The sequence below is a fragment of the Helianthus annuus genome, chromosome 16 (assembly GCF_002127325.2).
Source record: "Helianthus annuus cultivar XRQ/B chromosome 16, HanXRQr2.0-SUNRISE, whole genome shotgun sequence".
In the NCBI taxonomy this organism is placed as follows: Eukaryota; Viridiplantae; Streptophyta; class Magnoliopsida; order Asterales; family Asteraceae; genus Helianthus; species Helianthus annuus.
In genome coordinates, this window is record NC_035448.2 from 201,815,564 (window position 1) to 201,839,328 (window position 23,765).

Genomic DNA, 23,765 nt, shown 5'->3' on the forward strand with positions numbered 1-23,765 from the left:
CTTCTTCATCATCACTGTCATCAGATGATGATTGATCGAAGACTTGAATATTTTCTGAACAATCGTCTGAAGAAACAAATTCTCCATCTTTGTTGTCAAATACACTCATCCATTCTTTCATCAAATCCGGTTCTTGAACTATTTGTGCAATGAATGCTCCAAGATTTGTATCAGGTGGAACATATTTGTCCCAGCTAAAACCTTCTGCAACTTTTTCATCTTCTTGATCAATTATACCAAAATAAGCTTTCTTATTTGCTTCTTCGATCATTTTAGCATGTGCAGTTTGTGGTTCTTTTTGTTGATGCGGTTGATGAGCAACTTGTTGATATATAGCTTTCCGATAATAATCATTACCACCAAACGGATTCTTTGCTCCACTTGCTTCTCGATTGGTACATTCCCTCTTGAAATGGCCTTTTTCCCTGCATCGAAAACCCAAAGTAGAAACATTAGCATCCAGGAAATCATCTCTTCCTGTAATCATTTTAAACTTTTCAGCTCTTCTTAAAACACTCGCCAAACACCATTTATTGTCCATAAGTTCCATCTCCTCAGCATCGATCTGATCGTAATCCTCCTTTGTTAGCATAGGATTTCCGATCCTTCCTGCAACCAATCCCTCATAGGATTCTAACACTGTAGCAAGCAATGACATGTGACTTTTGGCAACTTCTTCAGAGAAATTTTGACCATCCTGAAGATGCAATGCAATGTCAAGTTAGGAAATTGACCATCCTGAAGTTGCTCCAGAACTTAACCTTCAATCTTTTCAATAAACTGAGAAATTGTCAAGTTGTCATATTCTCCAATATTTTTCAAGATCATCAAATATGTACCCCATTCTTTCTGAGGTAAAGCATCAGCTAACTTATCAACCCATTCTTCTTGATTTTTGTTAATATCCAACAATGACATTAATCGCACTAAGTGGCAATATCTTTCAATCAGCTTCTTTGAAGATTCACCGGGCAAGCTTGAAAACAAGTCAAATTCTTTCTTAAGCAATGCTTTCTTACTCCTTATAATCTTCTCACTTCCCTCAAACTTAATTTTAAGCGCATCCCAAATTGATCGTGAAGTACCATCATGTTGAAGCAATATAAAGATATCTTCTTTAATAGCATGCTGAAGTAAACTAATCATCATCTTTTCAGCTTTGTACATATCTCTTTCTTTGTCTGACATCTCAAAAATCTTTTTGATAACTTGTAAATCTGTTCGAGGTTTAACATACTTTTTCTCAATACATTCCCACGATCTCAAATGATTAGCTTGAACCCAGTTCTCAAACCGGTCTTTCCAACCATAATACTCCTCAATGCCCATTAGCTTCCGGGGTTTTTGCAAAGTTCCAGTTTCGTTTTCCATGTTCATGCTTTGAGCAATGGCAGCCGGAGTAGTCGGGGATGTTGCAAACGCGTTGTAAAATTCCTCTTCCATGATTCGATAATAAGTTTTTCCAAATCAGACACTTTCAAACGAAATCACCTGAAAAACAAATCTCAAACGAAATAATGAGTTCAAACGAAATACAATCTCACACGAAATACCTTCTAGATGCGAAATAGACACTTTCGTACGAAATGACTTCCTTTGGTGTGAAATAAGTAGTTTCGCACGAAATGAAGATAGTTTCACACGAAATACGCTATTTCGTGCGAAATGAAACAATTTCTCAAACGAAATGGTGAATTCGTACGAAATACTCACACGAAATACTGGTTTCGTGCGAAATCAACCAAAATTTCAAACGAAATACTGATTTCGTACGAAATGAACAACACTTTCAAGCGAAATCAATCACAAAATGTGATTTCGTGCGAAATCAAAGCTCTATTTCGTGTGAAATACTGCTGATGTCATCATCTCGAGCTGTTTTTGCCAAAATTAATCAGGTTTTAGTTCGAATTTTGGTCCAATTCTTTCAAGGCTTTGTTAAAACACAGTTTCGCTTATGATGTGAAAAATTCAATCCATTTTAACCGTTAAAATTTGTTTAATTTTGAAAAGAAGGTGTAGAAGTCAGAAAATTTGATGAAATCAAGCTGAATTCGGTAGAACTCTTCCTCCTGTGCTCTGATACCACTTGTAGGATCGTTTTCTGACCCGAACGAGTCGTTCAGAAGAGTTTTTGCTCAATACGAAAGGTGGAAACAGACGTATCGAGGTAATTCAGCTAGATATTCACTTTAATTGTCTTGTTTATTGATTTGACAAAATTTTACAGCGAGACGACACTTCGGCAGCAGTTCGGCACTGAAACCGGAAAGTTACAAATGACAAGGCAACATAGGTATTATAGGGAGGACTATTTCGCACGAAACAGTTGGTGCGAAATCAATTTCACACGAAATAGTGATTTCGTGCGAAATACCCAACTGATTTCATACGAAATAGCTGTTACCTATTTCGCGCGAAATACCCTTAAAACCTAATTTCTCGTTTTGCGTAACCTGATCTTTCTACATACATACAAGACTCGATACAAGACGAAGTCGACAGACGTATGCACCAACAAGCTATGAAGACACTTCAAGGAGCGTTCATGTCGAAGTAGACAGGCATAAATCATTACATTGAGAAATGTGCTGAACTTGAACGAAAATTGGAAACCCAGAGAATAGAAACTGAAGGGGTTGATAGATTATTGAAAAGTTACTCATGTTCTTCTTATGTGATTGACAGGATTTATCCTACAGTGGAAGGCATGAAAGCGTTTGAAGAAGAAACATCTGAAGCAAAGAATTCCGAAACAAAAGAGGATACTGAAGTGAAGAATTCTGGTAAGAAACAAAGTGTCAGTTATAACAAGTGTCCACCCCCGCTTGAAAATGGATATTCTCCACGAAATCTTAATTCAGAAAGAGTAAAAAAGGCAACCAACTTACAGTGGGAATCTGAGCCTTCAGATAAATTGCCAGACAACATTGTTGTCACTTTCACATCATCCGACGCTGATCATGAGTCCGAGTTAATAAAGAAAGTGGTCGATCAGGTGTTGGATAAAGATGAAACGGAGGAGTCAAAATCAGAGTCAAAGTCTGAGTCCGACACTTCAAGTCCAACAGTCAAAAAGGGAAAAGGGGTTTAAAATAAAGAATTTCTGTTATCACAAAATAATTTGAGTGACGAAACATTCAAAGTAGCATATACTTTGAATGACTCTAACAAATTATATTCTGATGAAGAATTTCCAATAAGAGGTGTTAAAACTGAAATGATCAAAAAGGTTTTCAAATTAACAGAAATTAATATTTCTGAAATAAAAGATGCAAATCTTACTGAAAAACCTAAAAAGTTCACCTCAAGAGTTTAACAAAGGTTAAACAAGAAAAAGGGTTACAGTTCTGGTTCTGGTTTTAAAAAGAAACCAAACCATAACGGTAATTTCAAAAAGAAAGGTCTAGGTATTATTCCACCAGAAAATTATAAAAATGAGAAAACTTATAAACCAAAAACTGTGTTTGTTTCAGGAACATCATCGGAAGAAGAAAAAGAGCATTTGTTTAGGAAACAGACAAACAAAGAATTTCTTGCTAAGAAGCAAGAGGAAATGAAGAAGGAAGTTGCTCAGAAGAAAAAGGAAACAAGAACCTGTTACAAATGTCAAAAATTGGTCACATTGCCTTGAACTGTCCAAAAGCATCCAACACAAAACAGGAAGTTTCTCTTAAACTCAAAGAAAAGATGGTTGAAAATGAATCACCAACCAAACAATTTAAAGTTTTCAAAAATTCAAAGTTCGAGGTTGGTGAGTGTTCAAAGAGTTTTTACAAAAGAAAAGTGAAGCTTAATAACCAAAAATGGGTTGTTAAGAAATTTGATGATAGTTCTAGCAATGATTCTGATTCATCAAAATCAGAAGAGCTATTTTCTGGTGATGAATCTGACTCGTCAAAGTCAGAGGAGCCACAAGTTGTGGTAAAAGAAGAAAATTCAGTTCCGCCATTGGATGATGCAAATTTTCCACCATTGCGGGTTGAAAATTTAAAATCAAAAATATAACTTTTTTTAAATATTTAAATATTTAAATAATAAATTAATATTAAATGTTACCCTAATATATTAAAAATATAACTTTTTTATCATTTGGTATACAAAATTATATTTATTCAATTCGTGTAAAACGCGGTGTTTTTAAAAATTTAACTTTTTTATTATTTACTATACAAAGTTACATTTATATAACTCATGTAATACACGAAGTTTTTAAAGATATAACTTTTTATCAACTGCTATGTAAAATTAGATTTATTCAACACGTGTAATATATGAGATTTTTAAGGATATAATTTTTTTTATCATTTGGTAGATTTATTCAACCCGATTATACACGGTTTTTTCAAAGATACGACGTTTTTATTATTTAGTATACAAAATTACATTTGTTTAATCTGTATAATACACTTAGTTTTTAAAGATATAACTTTTTTTATTATTTGAAATATAAAATATATTTATTTAACCCGTACAATATACGAGTTTCATAAAGATATAACTTTTTATTATTTAATATATAAATTATATTTATTCAACCCGTGTAATACACGAGATTCTAACCTAGTTATCTCGAATAAAGGAAACTTATTGGTTACCGTTTCTGGGTTGGTTAAAGGATTAAATTGATACTTTTTTTAAAGCTTTGCATTTTTCTTCTCACAACTGAAGATATGATTCTAAGGCTGGAGGGTGTGGGGGCGCCACCCCCGCCAGCTCACCATGTATAGTGCCCCATAGGGCTCCATCACCACATCCTCCATTTTAAGAGGGGGGCGCCATTTTTACTTCGCCACCATGGTAACACCAAAGTTGAGAGGTTCAGGTGGGGCACACTTGTTTTGCACCAATGAAGTCTTTTTTTTAATTTTGTTTAATATGGGGCTCCATCCACACCATGCAAATTAAAGGGGGCTCCATGGTTGAGGTGAATCCTAGGTGGCGTTGACGTGGCCTGATAAAGCCCCTAGGGGGCTCCAACCACACCCTCCAGCCTAAGGGTGAAGGGAGTAGTTAAACATTTGGAATAGATAAACTCTCAAATCACCCAATCAAACAGTGCCACGTCATTTTACCTATTTTGTTTACCTATTGCTCAAAAACATTGGTGGTGGTTTACTTATCTTGGATTAGGTAAACTATTATTATAAAAAAAAATATAAACAAAATAAACCATATAATCATCGCTTATACCTTCACCTTCCCCTCATTGTTAAAGCTTCACCGATTCATGACCTGTCACACCCCCAAAATACCATGTGCGGAAACCCCTGCGAGGCGTGTGACATACTAGGATCCAAGCCACCAATCACATTGAACTCATAATTATAATTAAATAAAACTTTCATTTACTAACATAAAGCGTTACAAACGTTACATATCATTCATTGTGTACAGCGGAAGCATAAATCATTTGTTAAGTGTTTAGTAAACCAAGAGTACATAAACCATTGAGCTTGTATTGAGATTCCATGTATCTCGACCCATGACCACTCCAGCTTCCCAAACAGCAAGTTCCAATTGATAATGCACAGATCTGAAAAGTGCTTTAATTAGCTTAAAAAAAAGGCAATAACATTCATCTTCTCAAACCTACAGATCTTCAAAAAATGCACAGATCTTCCTCCGCCACCACCTCCACCTGCCACCACATCTTCGCCACCACCTCCACCTCCACCACCACATCTCAGCCACCACCTCCACCACCACTATCTCCAAAACCCACCACAACCAAACTCATCAATTAAAACATAACCCAGACCGTAGAGAGAGAGAGATCGGACAGACATAAGATGTTCCTCCGCCACCACCTCCACCACCACATCTCAGCCACCACCTCCACCACCACCACCAAACCCATCAATTAAAACAAAACCCAGAGTTTGTAGAGAGAGAGAGCAGACCTGTGAGAGAGAGAGAGAGCGGTGAGAGAGAGAGACCGTAGAGAGAGAGAGTTTGTAGAGAGAGAGAGAGCAGGCCTGTGATTGTAGAGAGAGAGAGAGTTTGTAGAGAGAGAGAGCAGACCTGTGATGGCGGAGGTTGTGCGGTGGTGGTGCGGTGGTAGTGGTGGTGGTTGTAGAGAGAGAGAGAGTTTGTAGAGAGAGAGAGCAGACCTCTGTTGTGTGTGTTGTGTGTTTGTGTGAAGTTTTTGAAGAAAAAAAAAACAAACCCTCTTCTCCTTGCAGACTGCAGACATTTGGTCCACATCTTCTCTTGCAGATGCCTGCAGATGTGGTCCGCAGACTACAGACATTTTACCTCTGAAAAAACAAACAGCACCTAAGTCGATATAAATGAGGGACGTCATGATAGAGGTTTGGTCCAGTGTGTATTCTTGGCATCCTACCCACGGAGGATGGTCATAATTACCGTTTAGTTCATTTACTCATTCCCAACCCTTGGGAATCCCATGCCTTGGAAAGAGTGTGAACTCACCTCAGTTTGCTCGCCGGATAAGCCTTTGTCCTAAGTTGGTCAACCACACCCTATTATGGTTACCACTCGTTAGGTGGGTAAACAAATAATCACGTATAAGCTACACGTATTTGTCAAGTAAGTAGTAACAGTTATGACATAACAACTTAATCATAAATAAATCATTTATAAAAAAAATTAACATGAAATGACATGGAACAGTGAGCTGTGTGTGGCCTATAAAAGGTTTAGGCTTTTCTAGTGTGCGGCCCACTAGAATAAGGCCCAATGTATGTTTAATGTGCGGCCCACTTGTCAGTTGTGCGATCCACACGAGAGTGTGCGACTACTTTGGCAAGTGTGCGGTCATGCTTGTATGATATAATAGAGTGTGCGGTCACCGGGTAGTGTGTGACTAGGTAGGTGTACGACAACATTCGTTCAATCAGTAATTACCCAAGTCTACCAAAATCAAATTAGACAAAAGCACAGATTTTTACCATTAATGCTTATGAATTCCAAGCTCTTGTTTCATAAATCATTTTTATAAAATATAAGGCACCCTTTTTCATCTAAACTTAAACAAATATGTGCTCATTAAATCATCATTTAGCAATATCATCTTTTCACATTAATATTAAATAATCATTAACTCAAACTCTACTTTTCCACCTGTTTATTGATCATTCATACCGTTTGTCATGTAGGGACCATCTAACAATTACCATGCAAGGAGCAAGCATAACTGGATCGATTTTAGGTATACTAATATCATATAAGTTCAAATAATCTGCAACATATGGAATCATCAATTCACAGTTCATCAAATCATCAAATTCCAAATCAACTTGTTTGCACTTTCAATCTTATTTACACAGATTGGTATAAATAAACTTACATGTAGCTGAGAGCCACAAAAGAATGCAAAGCAACCGAAGATAAGAATGTACCGACTGACATTAAGAGGCGACTTGGTGTGGGTGATGCCATTGTTGTTACTGTCGTCGGCGCCGTCTGATCGGACCGGTTTCGTTGCCGTCAGTTCCACCACCACTGACATCCTTGAACCGAGCATCGACCGTCGCCATCCCTCCCTTTGAATCGAGACCTAAACCAACTAGCCATTACTATCATCCCAGCCGCACTCTAATCTTATTCCAGCTGCGATCCAGTTTCATCTCGGAGTGCCGGAACCCTCGTCCGTCACCATCACACCACCACGGGAGGGGTGGTGATCGGCCTCTTCATTTTCCGTTATCTCTCTCGCTTCTACGATTCTCTGTGTCTTCGTCGCCGTACGCCACCACCATATGGTGGTGGCCGGCCGTTCAGTAGAGGAAGATGGGAGCTGTGAGGTGGGTTTGGGTGAAGAATGGTGGAAGAAGGAAGTAGGGTGTCGGAGTATGTGTGTAGCCGGAGAAAGGTTGGCCGGAGAACTCGTCGGAATCACGGCTCCGGTCGCCGGAGCTAGAGAGGAGGCAGTGGATTTTCTTGAGGCTAGGGTTTCAACATAAGAGTGGTGAGAGTTAGAGTTTTATTTATAGTGTAGGGTTTTTAGGGTGTGCAATTGAGTTGGGCTCGGCTCAAGTGTACTAGCCCGTAGAATATTATTTATGTGTCTTGTATATAAAAATGGTTTCGTTCAAACCGTGCAAACAAATATGCAAACAAGTATGTTTGGTTCGGGTTCTGGTCGCGGTTATTATTATTTGATAAATAATAATAATAACAATAATAATTATTAATAATAGTCATAATAATAATAATGACGACAATGATAATAATAAGTTAGAATATTTAATAAGATACCCTTCTCTCGATGATTGGGGTTGAGAGTACGGGTTGTCACATTCTCCCTAAGTTACAGGATTTTCGTCCTCGAAATTTAAGCTAAGATATACGATGCGTTATATTTGTAACAACTGTCGCTAAAATCAATAATTAGGACAATAATTAGTCAATAAGAAAACCCTAATTGAGACACCCAAGTAATTCTGCATAAGCCCTAAAATTTTCAGAATGATCGGAATCAGGATCAGGGCCCCTAAAACTCAAGGGGGGTAAACCCTAGTTTAATAATTATCAAAAATAAAACGTAGAGTTGTCTGATTAGTCAATTTTATGATTCACCAAGGCTAGTCCCGAGCTAGGCAGCCTATGAATTAGACTGCTTAGCTTACGGACCGTAAGGGGTCCGGCATACGGTCCGTAAGGGAGTCCCAAAAATTACTATAAATAGCCGACCTTGGGACTTGCACAGGGGAGTTAAAACGACGTAAATAGCTTCTGTGTACGTCGAGTTCAGGCCATTATATCACAATAAACACACACACGATTACGAGGTGCTGCCGCAATCAGGGTAATAACTCGATCGCTATTACGATTCAACGTCCGATCGATTATAACTATCCAACGATTGTCCGAGTGCTGCTCAAATTGAGCTTATACTTTATTATTCATTGTGATTTCAACTTGAATGTTTGAGTGCTGTTCGAATTCGGACTATGCTCTGTCATTTGTTGTGAATCCATTGAATTGTTAAGTATCGCACTTGATAATAGTTGTGAGGGTTTAATCTCCTGAATTGACGTAACTGCTGAATTAGTTACTAATCCCGTTTGTGTGTGCATTGTTATTTAAATTAGGTTAGCAAGCTAATCAGTAAAGCTTATACTCTGCTCGTAAATCTGCAAAGTGAGTCATTCCTCTTTTATAAACTCTTTTCTCACAGTTTGTGAGTCATTCTCTTTTTATCAAACTGTTTTACAAAACTCCAAGTTATTTTTAAAGTTATAGTTACAGTGATTAAGTCTATGTAATCACCAAGTTACAGCCGGTATGTGGGGTTTTGTATACATTACTTATTTCCCGTCACACTTGGACAAACGGGTGGCCAAGGGGTGATCTGACCACAGTCACAGACACCATTGGACAAATGGGCTAGCCAATGGATGGTCGAGTGACAAATACTGTGGGTAGTTGGTTTGATATCAGAAACATTGTAATTCCCCTTAATACTGTAGATTATAACAAATGTGTCGTTTTCAGTAAAATGAATGATACACTCAGTATTTCCCCGCTGACAAAACCTTTTTCAAACATGTTTCAGGTGATCTGGTATGAGCAAAGAAAAGTGCCATGGAGCACTCCCAGCTTAGAAAAGTGGCTCAATGTAAATAAATAAATAAACATGTTTTGAAAATAAAGATTTCCCTGAGAAATCACATTATTGTAAATTTCAGGAATTTATCCCTAAGTTATGAAACGAGCAGTTTAAATTATTGAAAGATCCTGTTTTTAAAAAGACTTCCGCTGTCGCTTAAATTAAATACCACGGGATTCCTGTCCCGCGGCTCCTGAAACGGGTCAAACCGGGTCGGGGGCCGTGACAGGGAAAAGGTGGTATCAGAGCCACTGTTTTAAGCTTACTGATTAAGCTCACTGTTCTAATTAATTTAAGTTTATGGAAAATTTTATTTGTCATTCTGTGAATATATGCTTATTAACTGATTAATTGTTAAAATTACAGTATGGGTAAACAAAAGATTTCTGCTATCTACCGCAAATTAGATAGTACACCTAAAGAACAGGGAACCTCTTCCTCCAAAACTTCCGTCAAGTTAGAGGAAGGAATCTTTGTCCGTAAGGCAAATTACGAAAACCCACTTACACCAGAGAAAAGGAATTTGATTATTAGGAAGGGTCAAGAGAAAAAGAAACCCCAAACCAAGAGAGTGAGGTTTAACCCGGAAATTCAGGAAATTAACAGTAATCCACCAGGGGAAAATAACTTAGATGAAAAATGGGCAAATCTGTATCTGCTCGCTACTGTAGCAGAAAATGCAAATCTTTAAACTCTAAATCTAGAAATAAGTACTTCCCAGTAAATAAATAAATAGATCTGAGTGTGTTCTGTTTCCTGTTATGTTGTACAAATTGGTGTGCAATAAAAATGTTTATTTGTTAAGTTTTGTTCCAAAGTTTTAACTTATCATTTTGTGCATTTGCATATATGCCGTACAGCATGAATGAGATATCGGAAGCATTTCAGAATCTCAACCTCTATCATGTGCCAATTGAAGTCTCCCACAACTTCACTGGTTACATTGCTGACATAGAGGAACCTCTGGAATTCCAAGCTCCACCGCTGGAAAAAGCAAAACCTAAAAAGAAGAGAAGATATGTAGGGTGGCGAAAAGTGCGCAGAAGGAAACCTAGGAGAATCCCTAAAATAGAAAACCCTGTGAGTGTAAGGGAAAAGAAATAGAAACTGGAGAAAGTTCCAAGCCAGCAGAAATAGGGATAGACCTAAAGCAAAAGGGAATAGAGATCGGAGAAAGCTCTAAACAGTCTGAGGAAATCACATTCCAAGACGAAATAGACCGCCTACTGGATAATTGTGATGTTCTAGAGCCTATCAACGATAATCTCTTCTCTTATCCTGCTACAGCCCAATTCCCAATAAACCTAGGACCAGCTATTCCAGACCCACTAGTTCACACCCGACCATTAGGCCAAATGGAGGAATGGTGGACCAATGACTGGCAATTCCAAAATATAGTTAATAGTCCCTATAGTTTTCTCCCACAGTTTGATCCAGAACCTATCCCTAATCCGCCAATGAGCTATGAAAATTTAGCTGAACTACGTCAGTTTGGTGAAGAACTGATAGGCACCGGGAATAGGATCCGGGAAATGGGGGAGCAGATCTCTTGGAAGTACGACAAGAGGGAGCGTCGTTACTGAAACTGCCAGTAAACCAAAAGATAGGAGGGGTTTGAGAAGTTTGTTTGTATTATAACTAATATAGTAAAACTAACTTTGTAAAATGGGCAATAAAACACTGTAAGATAAAAAATGTGTATTGAAGCAGGTATAATATATAAAACAAAACAGAAGTCGAGGTATCGACAATTTTGGCTATGCTTGCATGTTAAACTGATCTATGTGTTTATCTGTGATTTTGTTATCAATAATTAAACACTAATAATTTCTATTAATACTAATTAGCAGATGGAAAATGCTAATAGTGAACTAGTTAATGAAGTAAATCAGTCTGAGCAAAATCAGGAAGATCAATATATAACTAGACAAGATATTGAGCACTTTATTGCTCAAGGGATAGCCAATGCTATTCCAGAAATTGTGGCTGCTGTCCAAAAACCTGCCGAACCACAATTAATTCCTAGTGAACGTACTTCGGAAGATAACGGCAGTAACAGCATAAATGGAGGCGGCAATCATGACGATCATGATCCGCGATAGGCCCCACTCCCTAAGAGAATGAAAGCTGCAACACCTGGTTGCACTTACAAAGAATTTCTTGCCTGTAAACCCGCAGAATTTGCAGGTAATGAAGGGGCAACTGCAACACTGCGTTGGTTAGAGAAAACCGAAGCAGTAATTGCAATAAGTAAATGTGCTGAAGAAGATCAAGTGATGTATGCATCAAACTTGTTCAAAGAAGGGGCGCTAGAATGGTGGAACACGGTGCTACAAGCAAAAGGAAGAAGGGTGGCCTATGCAATGAATTGGGAAGAATTTAGGAGTCTTGTAGAAAGAAAATTTTGTCCCGAATACGAGAAGGAACAAATGGAAAATAAGTTCCTGAGCCATCGTATGATAGGTGTAGACTGTCGAGGATATACTTCGACATTCTTCGAATATGCGAGAGTAGTACCTTCCCTGGCTTCGCCAGAACCGGTACTTATTTCCCGATATATTTGGGGATTAATCGGAGAAATCCGTAACATCGTTAAAGCTGCGAGACCACGCACGATTGACGATGCTGTGGAATTAGCTAATACCTTAACCGATGAACTAGTCCGCACCAGAGAGGAAGATCGCAAGAAGGAATTGGCTCAGAAGATTACCCAAGGATTTCGCGTGGGTAATAGTAACAATAAGTTCAAAAAGAGGGGAACAGGGCAATCCTCATCACCTCCTTTCTGCAGAAATTGCAAAAAGAAACACTATGGACAGTGCAATATATTTTGCAACTTTTGCAAGGCAAGAGGACATCGGGAAGAAGACTGCAGAAGGAAAACAAGAATTTGTTATAACTGCAGAGAAACAGGACATTTCCAGTCTGAATGTCCTAAGTTAGCTAAACCAGCAGACAGTAGAGCTAAAACGACTGAAGGAACTACTAAGAAAAATGCACGAGCATTCCAGCTGACCACTCAAGAAGCCGAACTCATTCCAGACGTGATAGCGGGTACGTTCTTAGTGCATAACGTCTATGCAAAAGTATTATTTGATTCTGGTGCAAACCAAAGTTTCATTAATACTGCATTCTGCCAAGCTCTTAACTTACCTCTAACTACCCTTAGGCAGATTTATACAGTCGAAACAGCAGAAGGGAATTCTGTTAACATAGACAAGGTTTTGCAAGAAGGAAAGATAGAATTATTAGGCCATAAGTTTTCTGCAAACCTATTACCTATGAATTTAGCCGGATTCGATGTAGTATTAGGAATGGATTGGTTAATAACCAACCATGCTCGAATCCTGTGTGATAAGAATTCCGTAGAAATCCGTACCCCCACAGGGGAAGTAATATTAATTTCAGGAGATAGACCTCGAAAGCCACTAAAATTCATTTCAGTAATGAAATTGGCTAGTTATTCAAGGAAACAAGAAATGGTGTATATGATTTCTGTAATCATTAACACTAAAAGTAAGGAACTCCAGGACATCCCTATAGTTTTACAATACCCAGATGTTTTTCCTGAAGAATTACCTGGTTTACCACCTGATAGGGAAGTAGAGTTTAGAATTCATTTAATTCCAGGTACTACACCAATAGCTAAGACACCTTATCGATTAGCACCTACTGAAATGCTAGAATTGAAAAAGCAATTAGATGAATTACTAAGCAAAGGATTCATACAACCTAGTTCATCCCCTTGGGGTGCACTAGTGTTGTTTGTGAAAAAGAAAGATGGATCAATGAGGATGTGTATCGATTATAAGGAATTGAATAAAGTTACAATTAAGAACCGATACCCATTACCTAGGATTGATGATCTTTTTGATCAATTGCAAGGAGCTAGGTATTTCTCTAAGATAGACTTAAGATCTGGATATCACCAGTTGAAAGTACAAGAGGAGGACATACCTAAAACTGCTTTCAGAACTAGGTATGGTCATTATGAGTTTACAGTCATGCCCTTTGGATTAACAAATGCTCCAGCTGCATTTATGGACATGATGAATAGGATCTGTAAACCCTACTTGGATAAATTTGTGATCGTTTTCATTGACGATATACTTATTTATTCCAAAAGTCAGGAGGAACATTGTGAGCACTTGCATACACTCTTAACATTGTTAAGAAAGGAAAAGCTTTATGCCAAATTCTCGAAGTGTGAATTCTGGCTACAAGAAGTGCAATTTTTAGGTCATATGGTGAATCACGAAGGAATTCACGTAGATCCTGCTAAAATAGAAGCAATCACAAATTGGAAAGCTCCACGAACGGCTATGGAAGTTAGAAGTTTTCTAGGCTTAGCTGGATATTATAGACGATTTATTAAAGATTTCTCTAGGATAGTTATACCTTTAACTAAGCTAACCTGTAAAGTTGTTAAGTTTGAATGGGGATCTAGACAAGAGGAAGCTTTTAGGATTCTAAAGCACAAATTGACAAATGCTCCAATTTTAGCTTTACCCGAAGGAACTGAGGATTTTGAAGTATACTGTGATGCTTCAAAATTAGGATATGGATGTGTGTTGATGCAACGCAAAAAGGTAATTGCGTATGCCTCTAGGCAATTGAAAAAGCACGAAGAAAATTATACAACTCATGATCTAGAGTTAGGAGCCATAATTTTCGCCCTTAAAATTTGGAGACATTATCTGTATGGAAGTAAGTTTACTATCTATACGGACCATAAGAGTTTAAGGTATATATTTGGGCAAAAAGAGTTAAATATGAGGCAAAGAAGGTGGATGGAAATCCTAAGTGATTACGACTGTGATATTCAATATCACGAAGGAAAGGCAAACGTAGTCGCAGACGCCTTAAGTCGTAAGTATCATGAAAAGCAAAAGCGAGTCCGTGCTCTTAGGTTAAATCTACAATTAGATTTAATGGAACAATTGAAGAAAATTCAGGGAACGGCAATCAAGGACGATGCCGAAGGAATGAAAGGTTACCTAAAGGAATTAGAACAAGGAAAGGATGGAATATGGAGATTCCACAAGAAACGAATTTGGGTACCTAAGCAAGGAGAATTAAGAAATAAGATTCTAGAAGAATCTCATAAATCTAGGTATACTGTACATCCAGGAAATAATAAGATGTACCAAGATTTAAGAAATAATTTTTGGTGGATAGGAATGAAAAAGGATATAGCTGAATACGTATCTAAGTGTCTAACCTGTTCACAAGTTAAAGCCGAACATCAGAAACCTTCAGGACTACTACAACAGTTAGAAATGCCTGTATGGAAATGGGAACTCATAACAATGGATTTTGTTACTAAGTTACCCAAAACCAGAAAAGGCAATGATGCTATTTGGGTAATTGTGGATCGATTAACCAAATCAGCTCATTTTCTACCAATGAAGGAAACCTTTAGCATGGAAAGGTTAGCCAAGTTGTATGTAGATGAAGTAGTATCCTTACATGGAGTCCCACTCTCCATTGTATCGGATAGAGATAGTCGTTTTACTTCCCGTTTCTGGACAAGTTTCCAAGAAGCAATGGGAACTCGACTTAATTTGAGTACTGCATATCATCCTCAAACGGACGGACAAAGTGAAAGGACGATACAAACCCTGGAAGACATGCTCCGAGCATGTGTAATTGACTTTGGTGGTAATTGGGATAGCCATTTGCCATTAATTGAATTCTTATATAACAATAGTTATCATTCGAGCATCGAAGCTGCTCCATTCGAAGCACTGTATGGACGCAAGTGCAGAACTCCCGTTTGTTGGGCAGAGATAGGAGAAAATCAGTTATCAGGTCCAGAGATTGTACAAGAGACTACAGACAAAATAACTCAAATCAAGGAAAGATTGAAGACAGCTAGAGATCGTCAGAAGAGCTATGCAGACAATCGCCGTAAGCCATTAGAATTTCAGGTAGGAGACAAAGTACTTTTGAAAGTTTCTCCTTGGAAAGGAGTAGTACGATTTGGTAAGAAAGGAAAACTGAGTCCCAGATATGTTGGACCATTTCCAGTAATCCAACGAATAGGACCAGTAGCTTATGGTTTACAACTACCAGAAGAATTAGCTGGAGTACATGATGTGTTTCATGTATCCAATCTCAAGAAATGTTTATCAGACAAATCCCTGGTAGTACCTCTTCAAGATATAGAGGTAAACGAAAAGCTAAAATTCGTAGAGAAACCCTTACAAATAGAAGACCGGAAGATCAAGTTTCTCAAACACAAACGACTAGTACTAGTAAAAGTCAAATGGGAATCCAAGAGAGGACCAGAGTACACTTGGGAACTGGAATCAGAGAAGAAGCGAAAGTACCCTCATCTATTCAGTAAATCTCGAGGACGAGATTTTTCTCAAGGTGGGGAGGATGTAACAACTGTCGCTAAAATCAATAATTAGGACAATAATTAGTCAATAAGAAAACCCTAATTGAGACACCCAAGTAATTCTGCATAAGCCCTAAAATTTTCAGAATGATCGGAATCAGGATCAGGGCCCCTAAAACTCAAGGGGGGTAAACCCTAGTTTAATAATTATCAAAAATAAAATGTAGAGTTGTCTGATTAGTCAATTTTATGATTCACCAAGGCTAGTCCCGAGCTAGGCAGCCTATGAATTAGACTGCTTAGCTTACGGACCGTAAGGGGTCCGGCATACGGTCCGTAAGGGAGTCCCAAAAATTACTATAAATAGCCGACCTTGGGACTTGCACAGGGGAGTTAAAACGACGTAAATAGCTTCTGTGTACGTCGAGTTCAGGCCATTATATCACAATAAACACACACACGATCACGAGGTGCTGCCGCAATCAGGGTAATAACTCGATCGCTATTACGATTCAACGTCCGATCGATTATAACTATCCAACGATTGTCCGAGTGCTGCTCAAATTGAGCTTATACTTTATTATTCATTGTGATTTCAACTTGAATGTTTGAGTGCTGTTCGAATTCGGACTATGCTCTGTCATTCGTTGTGAATCCATTGAATTGTTAAGTATCGCACTTGATAATAGTTGTGAGGGTTTAATCTCGTGAATTGACGTAACTGCTGAATTAGTTACTAATCCCGTTTGTGTGTGCATTGTTATTTAAATTAGGTTAGCAAGCTAATCAGTAAAGCTTATACTCTGCTCGTAAATCTGCAAAGTGAGTCATTCCTCTTTTATAAACTCTTTTCTCAGAGTTTGTGAGTCATTCTCTTTTTATCAAACTGTTTTACAAAACTCCAAGTTATTTTTAAAGTTATAGTTACAGTGATTAAGTCTATGTAATCACCAAGTTACAGCCGGTATGTGGGGTTTTGTATATATTACTTATTTCCCGTCACACTTGGACAAACGGGTGGCCAAGGGGTGATCTGACCACAGTCACAGACACCATTGGACAAATGGGCTAGCCAATGGATGGTCGAGTGACAAATACTGTGGGTAGTTGGTTTGATATCAGAAACATTGTAATTCCCCTTAATACTGTAGATTATAACAAATGCGTCGTTTTCAGTAAAATGAATGATTCACTCAGTATTTCCCCGCTGACAAAACCTTTTTCAAACATGTTTCAGGTGATCTGGTATGAGCAAAGAAAAGTGCCATGGAGCACTCCCAGCTTAGAAAAGTGGCTCAATGTAAATAAATAAATAAACATGTTTTGAAAATAAAGATTTCCCTGAGAAATCACATTATTGTGAATTTCGGGAATTTATCCCTAAGTTATGAAACGAGCAGTTTAAATTATTGAAAGATCCTGTTTTTAAAAAAACTTCCGCTGTCGCTTAAATTAAATACCACGATTCCTGTCCCGCGGCTCCTGAAACGGGTCAAACTGGGTCGGGGGCCGTGACAATATTCATAGATCTGTTAATGACCTTGCTGTTATACGCAAATACACGTAGTTTCACACAAGTTCCAATCATGCAAAGCACATAGCATATAAAGTCATGTATCACTTAAAGTCACGAAATTCGCATAACATGAAAAATTCACATACTTTATACTTATTTCACATAGCAGGGAGTATTGTATAAGTTATATTTATTTCCTCAAGAATATTGTGTATATCGTGCTGCGAGTGTATGTGGAATTTCTAAGATAATAGGTTTACTCGAACATAAACGTAATGCCTATGTGAATGTGTGAGTTAACAGAGTTAACGGGGTTTGTGTTCACCCTGTGAGGCCCGAGTGTTACATCATCCCCTACTTGAAAGAATTTTCATCCCGAAAATTGTTCTAAAACGATAGCTTGAAGTGAGTTCCAACGAACTCGATCTATAGGTAGCTTACAACGCTTGGGGGGGGGGGTTGGTCTCGACTGGTTCCTCAACGAAGTGATAAAGTTGAGTTTATCAACTAACTATCAAAATTACACCAACATGTTTAAAAGTATTCCTCCAGGAATATTAGTTTGAAAAGTATTCATCCCAAATCTAGGGATAGTAGTAGTCCAAACTAGAAATATAAGGCAGTCCTAATGCAGTGATAGTAGTATTCCAATCCAGGAATATAAGGCAGTCCCAATCCTGGGATAGTACTTTTCTAAGCACGCTCGTGTAGCCTCAAGCTAAGGGTACCATATGTATTTTCAAAACCAGGGAAATAGTGCGTTGTCCCAAACTATGGGCACATACCTTTAGTAAAAGTTGTTAACTCACTTTAGGGTGTACGCTTCACCGATTCATGACCCTTCCCGAGCGGTAAACACCTTAGGCGGCGGTGTTACCGCTCGGTAAACTTGTTTACCAACCAAGTTTGCCACCCACTCCGTTTACCCTAATATCAAATGATTGTTTCTCTAATCCCAACAATGCTGGTGTAAGAAACGTTCAGCCACAAGTCAACTAAGAACAAGCCCACATCGTTGATTGAATTAAAATCTGGCTCGTAATAAGCCTTGAGTAAGTAACTTAAAAAGTTTTTTTTTTCTTATTTTTTAGCCATTAGTTTTAGCCATTAAATGAAAAACAAAAGTATTTTTTTCTTATTTTTTAGCCATTAAATGAAAAACCAAGTAAGTTGCGAGTTGGCTCAACCTTGGACTAAAACACATAAGAAAATAAAAATAATACCCATAACTGAACGTACTTACTGGTTTAACCGATATTACCATAACAAAACTCATGGCTAACTTATAACCGAAACGTAGAAAAAAATAAATAAAATAACCATAACATAACCACGTAGCTACTGTTTTAACTGATATAACCAATGTTGTAGAAAGCGCTAGGCGCTAGTCGGGCGGTGAGGTACCGCCTAGGGATTAATCGGGATTAATTGGGATTAATCGGGATTAATCGGAATGGGATTTTTATATATATTTTTTCAAAATTATATATATATACCCAATAATATAAAAATAATACTTCAGAATTCACATAAATACTTCAAGTTTCAGATAGTATGGTTCGATTTTGACCGATTTTGACCAATTTTAACCGCCTAGGACCGATTTTGACCGATTAATATAGTCCGATTAATCCGATTTTTGACCGCCTAGGTACCGCCTAGGACCGACTTTGACCATGGCCGATTAATTGACCGACTAGCTCAAAATTAGGCAGTAAGTGGCCGCCTAGCGCCTAGGCGCCGATTAATCGGCCGCCTAGGCCGATTTCTGCAACACTGGATATAACCATAACCAAACTCATGGTTAATTGACACTGCACACCATGTCACCTGCGCGTTGTGATGAGGGTGCTAAAATTTATAAAGTTTGGTTTCAATGACCCATACTCTTATCAGATTGAGAAAACATAAAAAAGAATTGATGAATGCAATTTTTTAAAGTCAATTCTAAACAATGTATATCACCAATGTTTTAAAAACCGGTAAATACCGGCCGGTTATACCGGTATTATCGTTTCTAGATGTAAATCCGGTACGAAATACTCCGGTAAATAAGTGAAATGGCATAAGGTTTGTACCGACGGTAAAATCCGGTATACCGGTTTGAAACGTAATACCGGTACCGGCTCAGGGTTATTTTAGTTTGTGTTGTTACTTATTTTTATTATATATGTTACTTATCTTACGTAATTTTTATATATTATGAGTATTCGTAACTAAAAGTTCTTAATATAGTATGAAACGAAAATAGTTGATGTATTTAACACTCAAATGGCTTAAACATATCATACAATTTCATTTAAAAGAGCTTGTTGAAAAAATTGAACGATTTTCGATTATCTTATGGATTATTTTTTATTATGGATTTACTTTTGGATCATCTTTTAATATGTAATAATGCATTTTTGAATTAACTTTTGAGTTGATGTTGTAATTTATGAAATTACAGAGTTAAATAGTCAACCCAGTTAAATCGCTCGGTATAACCTGGTTCAACCGGTTGAACCATTTTTTAGTCTAATCCGGTTTGATTTTAAAACCGGTTTTTAAAACATTGTATATCACTGATAAAACAATAACTATAATTACACTTTGTAGAATATCATACGAATATGAAAACTAACACATATTGTACAATATATCAATAGATATTGGTAAACCAACAAGAACGGCTAACGCGTTGCAAATTGTCGCCACCGTAGGATCACACGGGTTTCCCACTAGTGTATATATATATATATATTGACACGTATAAAACTCATTTACATACCAATATAATTATATGAAACCAAGTCATTGTCACTAATCTTGAATTTTGTAAGATCACTTTATTAATCTTGAATTTCATAAGATAATTGCACCAACGTACCGTGTCAAGTGCATCATCGTCGTTATCATCCATTGTTACCACATCATGGTTGTTGTCAACCACACCACTCTTATCGACCACCACTAACAATCCCACGTCCGCTACTAATGACAACCACACGTCTCTAATCCATCCATCACCATTGCCACATCTCTACCACACCAAATCTGAATAAATCCCAGTTTTGAACAAAAATCATACCATTTGTACCAAAGTATACATGTCTTCTAGCCTAAGCCCATCTTCGACCCCTTTGTGAAGTCGTCACGTCCTTGTGTTCAACTATGTATTGATATCGGGTCGAATTTGTTTATTGCTGTCACAAATTTTGTTTAGGCTTATGAGATTGCAAAACTTACACATTCAATTTAACCATAGTCCATATACATATATCATTATCTTTACAAGACTACAAAAGTTGCACGGTTTGTAGAGCCTACAAAAACCCATTGTATTTGCTGGCTTCCATCTATTATTGTAGGTTTTCTTCTTCTAGACCAAGAGAATGGTCTTCTAGTGTCACACACACACACACACCACCCCAAACACACTGTTTGAATTAAAATCAATAAAGAATTAGAAAACCCTTCTTTCACTCTCTTCAGTTTATCTTTATCTTCCCCTCTTTCTCTCTCCATCTTCAATCGTCAAACCCACAAAGATTCGTATATTTATGCACAAAGTTTTGATTTTTATGGATCTACAGATCTAACCCATCTAAACCCACATGGGTCTGCTCTAATCCTGCTCGGATCTTCCATCTTTATTTGATTTGATTCAGTAACTCACTAGATATCGTACATTGGATATAAACGGTAATTGTCATCTGTAAGTCTTTAATCTTTATTATTTAGGTTTTGCACTGGTATGTTGACCTTGTTTGACCTTTAATTTTGCAAACCCTTATAAAGATCCAGCTTAATTAGGTCATGATCTTGTTTGATTTATTATGGTATGCAGGAATTTTGGAACGAAAATAGTTTGCAACTTGTGTTGAGATTTAGGGGTTTGTAGGGTTCTTCGCATCCAATTGTGGATGTTGAGAAATAGGTCGTAAGTTGTTGTGAGAATTGAGATGAGGGATGTTATCAAAATTGATAAATTTTCTAAAGGCCTGTTGGCGACCATCAGACCGGTTTTCGTATGCGGGTTCGGATGCAACGGGCCGGCAAGATGGTCTTCTTTGGTATAAAGACATTGGTCAGCACTTGGCTGGTGAGTTCTCAATGGCAGTGGTTCAAGCCAATATGTTACTTGAGGATCAAAGCCAGATTGAGTCTGGCCCGTTGAGCTTTCTGGATTCTGGACCGTTTGGAACGTTTGTCGGAGTTTATGATGGTCATGGTGGGCCCGAAACCTCGCGTTATATCAATGATCACTTGTTTCAGAATCTCAGAAGTGAGTCAACTGAATCGAACTTTGTTAAATTCTTCGATCGTGATTGCATAATTTGGATTATGGTTTTTGTAATTTTGTAGGGTTTGCTACAGAACAACAGGCGATGTCGGTGGAGGTTATACAAAAAGCGTTTCATGCAACAGAAGAAGGGTTTTTATCCATTGTGGCGAGACAATGGACGGTGAAGCCACAATTGGCTGCTGTTGGATCTTGTTGTCTGGTTGGTGTGATTTGTAATGGGATGCTTTACATCGCGAATGCTGGTGATTCGCGTGCTGTTTTGGGGAGGGCGGTTAAGGCTACGGGGGAGGTTATTGCAATCCAATTGTCGACTGAACATAATGCGAGCATAGAGTCGGTTAGGCAAGAACTTCATAGTTTGCATCCTGATGATCCTCAAATTGTAGTTTTGAAACATAACGTGTGGCGCGTGAAGGGCCTCATACAGGTATTGATCTTGCTTTCTTTGTTCATGTTTTTGTTAAGACACTTGTATTCAATAAGTGTGTTTAAATGTTTGATAAAACCACCTTGGTTTAATAAGGCGAGCCTAATGCGCAAGACGATAAAGAAAGCGCATAAGGTCCTTGACGCCTCTGCGTCAAAGTTGGTCAAAATTAGGGTTTGGCGGAGACAGATGTAAAAACAACAATGGGGTGAAGAAAGTATGGAAGATTTGCCTGATAAAAAGGTTAACACGTTAAACAACAACAGACCAACTTCTAGTTGTAAACAAAAACTAGGGTAGTTCATGCCTTCTAAGCTATTAACTTGTGTGCATTTCTGTTATTATTTTATTTTTGGGCGTTATATTAATAATCATTTTCTTTTAATTACCGGGCGCATCACGTACGTTAGGCTGGCACCTTCACCGCACGCCTTGGCTTGTAGGAACATAAGCGCCTAACGTCTTTTAAGACGAAGATCATCACTTGTCTTTTACATCAAAATTGTGGAAATAACAATATGAAATTGTGAATCATGACAATTTTGGTTATAACACGGGCTTCTGTATTTTTTGAACTTGTTGCAGATATCTAGATCTATAGGTGACGTATACCTCAAAAAAGCAGAATTTAACAGGGAACCCTTGTATGCAAAATTTCGTCTTCGCGACCCTATTCGAAGGCCGATACTGAGTGCAGATCCATCGATATCTATGCATGAACTTCAACCAGAAGATCGGTTTCTCATATTAGCATCTGATGGTCTTTGGGAGCATCTTAGCAATCAAGAAGCTGTCGATATAGTGCAAAATCACCCTAATAATGTAAGCATCGTACTTCATTGAATATATCATCCACCCTTTATTATTTTACTTGGCAGACGTGACGATTATACACTGAATAATTTGTCGGTTTTTGTAAAACAGGGAAGTGCTAGACGGCTAGTGAAAGCAGCGTTACAAGAGGCGGCAAAGAAGAGAGAAATGAGGTATTCAGATTTAAAGAAAATCGAAAGGGGAGTAAGACGTCATTTTCACGATGACATCACAGTGATAGTCGTATTTCTGGACTCGAATCTAGTGAGTAAAGCCAGCTCATGTAGGGGCCCCACTTTGTCGTTAAAAGGGGGTGGTGTCAACCTCCCGGCGAAAACATTGGCACCATTATCAACTTCCACGGGCCTCGCTAGCGCGGCAACCTGAGTTGTCGGTCAGTTTTTATCAGTCGTTAGTTTTAATTCTTTGATGTACAAGGTTACATGTTAACTCGAACTGTTTGTTATTTGGTTTCTTGGGAGATAAAGAACAAAAATGGTAGAATCTGAGAAAAGATAGAATCTTGAGTTCTATGTCATTACCGTGTAAATGCTGTAAAACCATGTTAGAAATTCAGAATCGTTTTTTCGATATGTTGACAGTTTTGCGTGTCGTGTCGTGAAAGATGTGATTCGCGTTTTAGGAAGTGTTCATGGTAAACTTGATTGTTGATGTTTGGCCAGAAATGTAGCGGCAGACGATTGGAGGTGCCACCTATGCGTGTTGGCTTCATGGTGGTGGAAGGTGTCCAAGGTGCTCCTTATTGACTAAGCTTTTATATTAGGAGGTGTTTAGCTAAAC

The 23,765-nt window shown here is 37.9% G+C and overlaps 2 protein-coding genes across 4 annotated transcripts; one reads left to right on the forward strand and one right to left on the reverse strand.

Moving 5' to 3' along the window:
• Positions 1-5,325: 5,325 nt before the first annotated feature.
• On the reverse strand, positions 5,326-7,945 carry LOC110915503. 2 transcript variants are annotated; one of them, XM_022160220.2, is made up of 3 exons: positions 7,373-7,945; positions 6,436-6,485; positions 5,326-5,536 (listed from the first exon to the last, which is right to left on the reverse strand). In XM_022160220.2, the coding sequence occupies exons 1-3, from the start codon at positions 7,487-7,489 to the stop codon at positions 5,425-5,427; spliced, it is 279 nt and encodes a 92-aa protein (XP_022015912.1). In that variant the 5' UTR covers positions 7,490-7,945; the 3' UTR covers positions 5,326-5,424. The 2 variants fall into 2 exon arrangements, with proteins under 2 accessions (XP_022015912.1, XP_022015911.1); XM_022160219.2 differs by having other exon boundaries at positions 7,313-7,944.
• Positions 7,946-20,467: 12,522 nt separating this feature from the next.
• On the forward strand, positions 20,468-23,565 carry LOC110915502 (probable protein phosphatase 2C 46). Of its 2 annotated transcripts, none has more exons than XM_022160216.2 (5): positions 20,468-21,120; positions 21,266-21,703; positions 21,784-22,151; positions 22,737-22,973; positions 23,076-23,565. In XM_022160216.2, exons 2-5 carry the CDS (start codon positions 21,388-21,390, stop codon positions 23,349-23,351), a joined length of 1,197 nt encoding a protein of 398 aa, XP_022015908.1. In that variant the 5' UTR covers positions 20,468-21,120; positions 21,266-21,387; the 3' UTR covers positions 23,352-23,565. The 2 variants fall into 2 exon arrangements, with proteins under 2 accessions (XP_022015908.1, XP_022015910.1); XM_022160218.2 differs by having other exon boundaries at positions 20,534-21,133.
• Positions 23,566-23,765: the final 200 nt, after the last annotated feature.

Bases quoted from the DNA above. Each gene is read 5' to 3' on its own strand.
- LOC110915502 (XM_022160216.2), top strand. From the start codon at position 21,388: ATGTTATCAAAATTGATAAATTTTCTAAAGGCCTGTTGGCGACCATCA. The intron at 21,704-21,783 runs GTGAGTCAACTG...GTAATTTTGTAG, and splicing joins CTTGTTTCAGAATCTCAGAA to GGTTTGCTACAGAACAACAG. The intron at 22,152-22,736 runs GTATTGATCTTG...AACTTGTTGCAG, and splicing joins GCGTGAAGGGCCTCATACAG to ATATCTAGATCTATAGGTGA.
- LOC110915503 (XM_022160219.2), bottom strand. From the start codon at position 7,489: ATGCTCGGTTCAAGGATGTCAGTGGTGGTGGAACTGACGGCAACGAAA. The intron at 6,486-7,312 runs GTAAGTTTATTT...TAACCATAATAG, and splicing joins TTTGTGGCTCTCAGCTACAT to GGTGTGGTTGACCAACTTAG. The intron at 5,537-6,435 runs GTGAGTTCACAC...AGCACTTTTCAG, and splicing joins TATCCGGCGAGCAAACTGAG to ATCTGTGCATTATCAATTGG.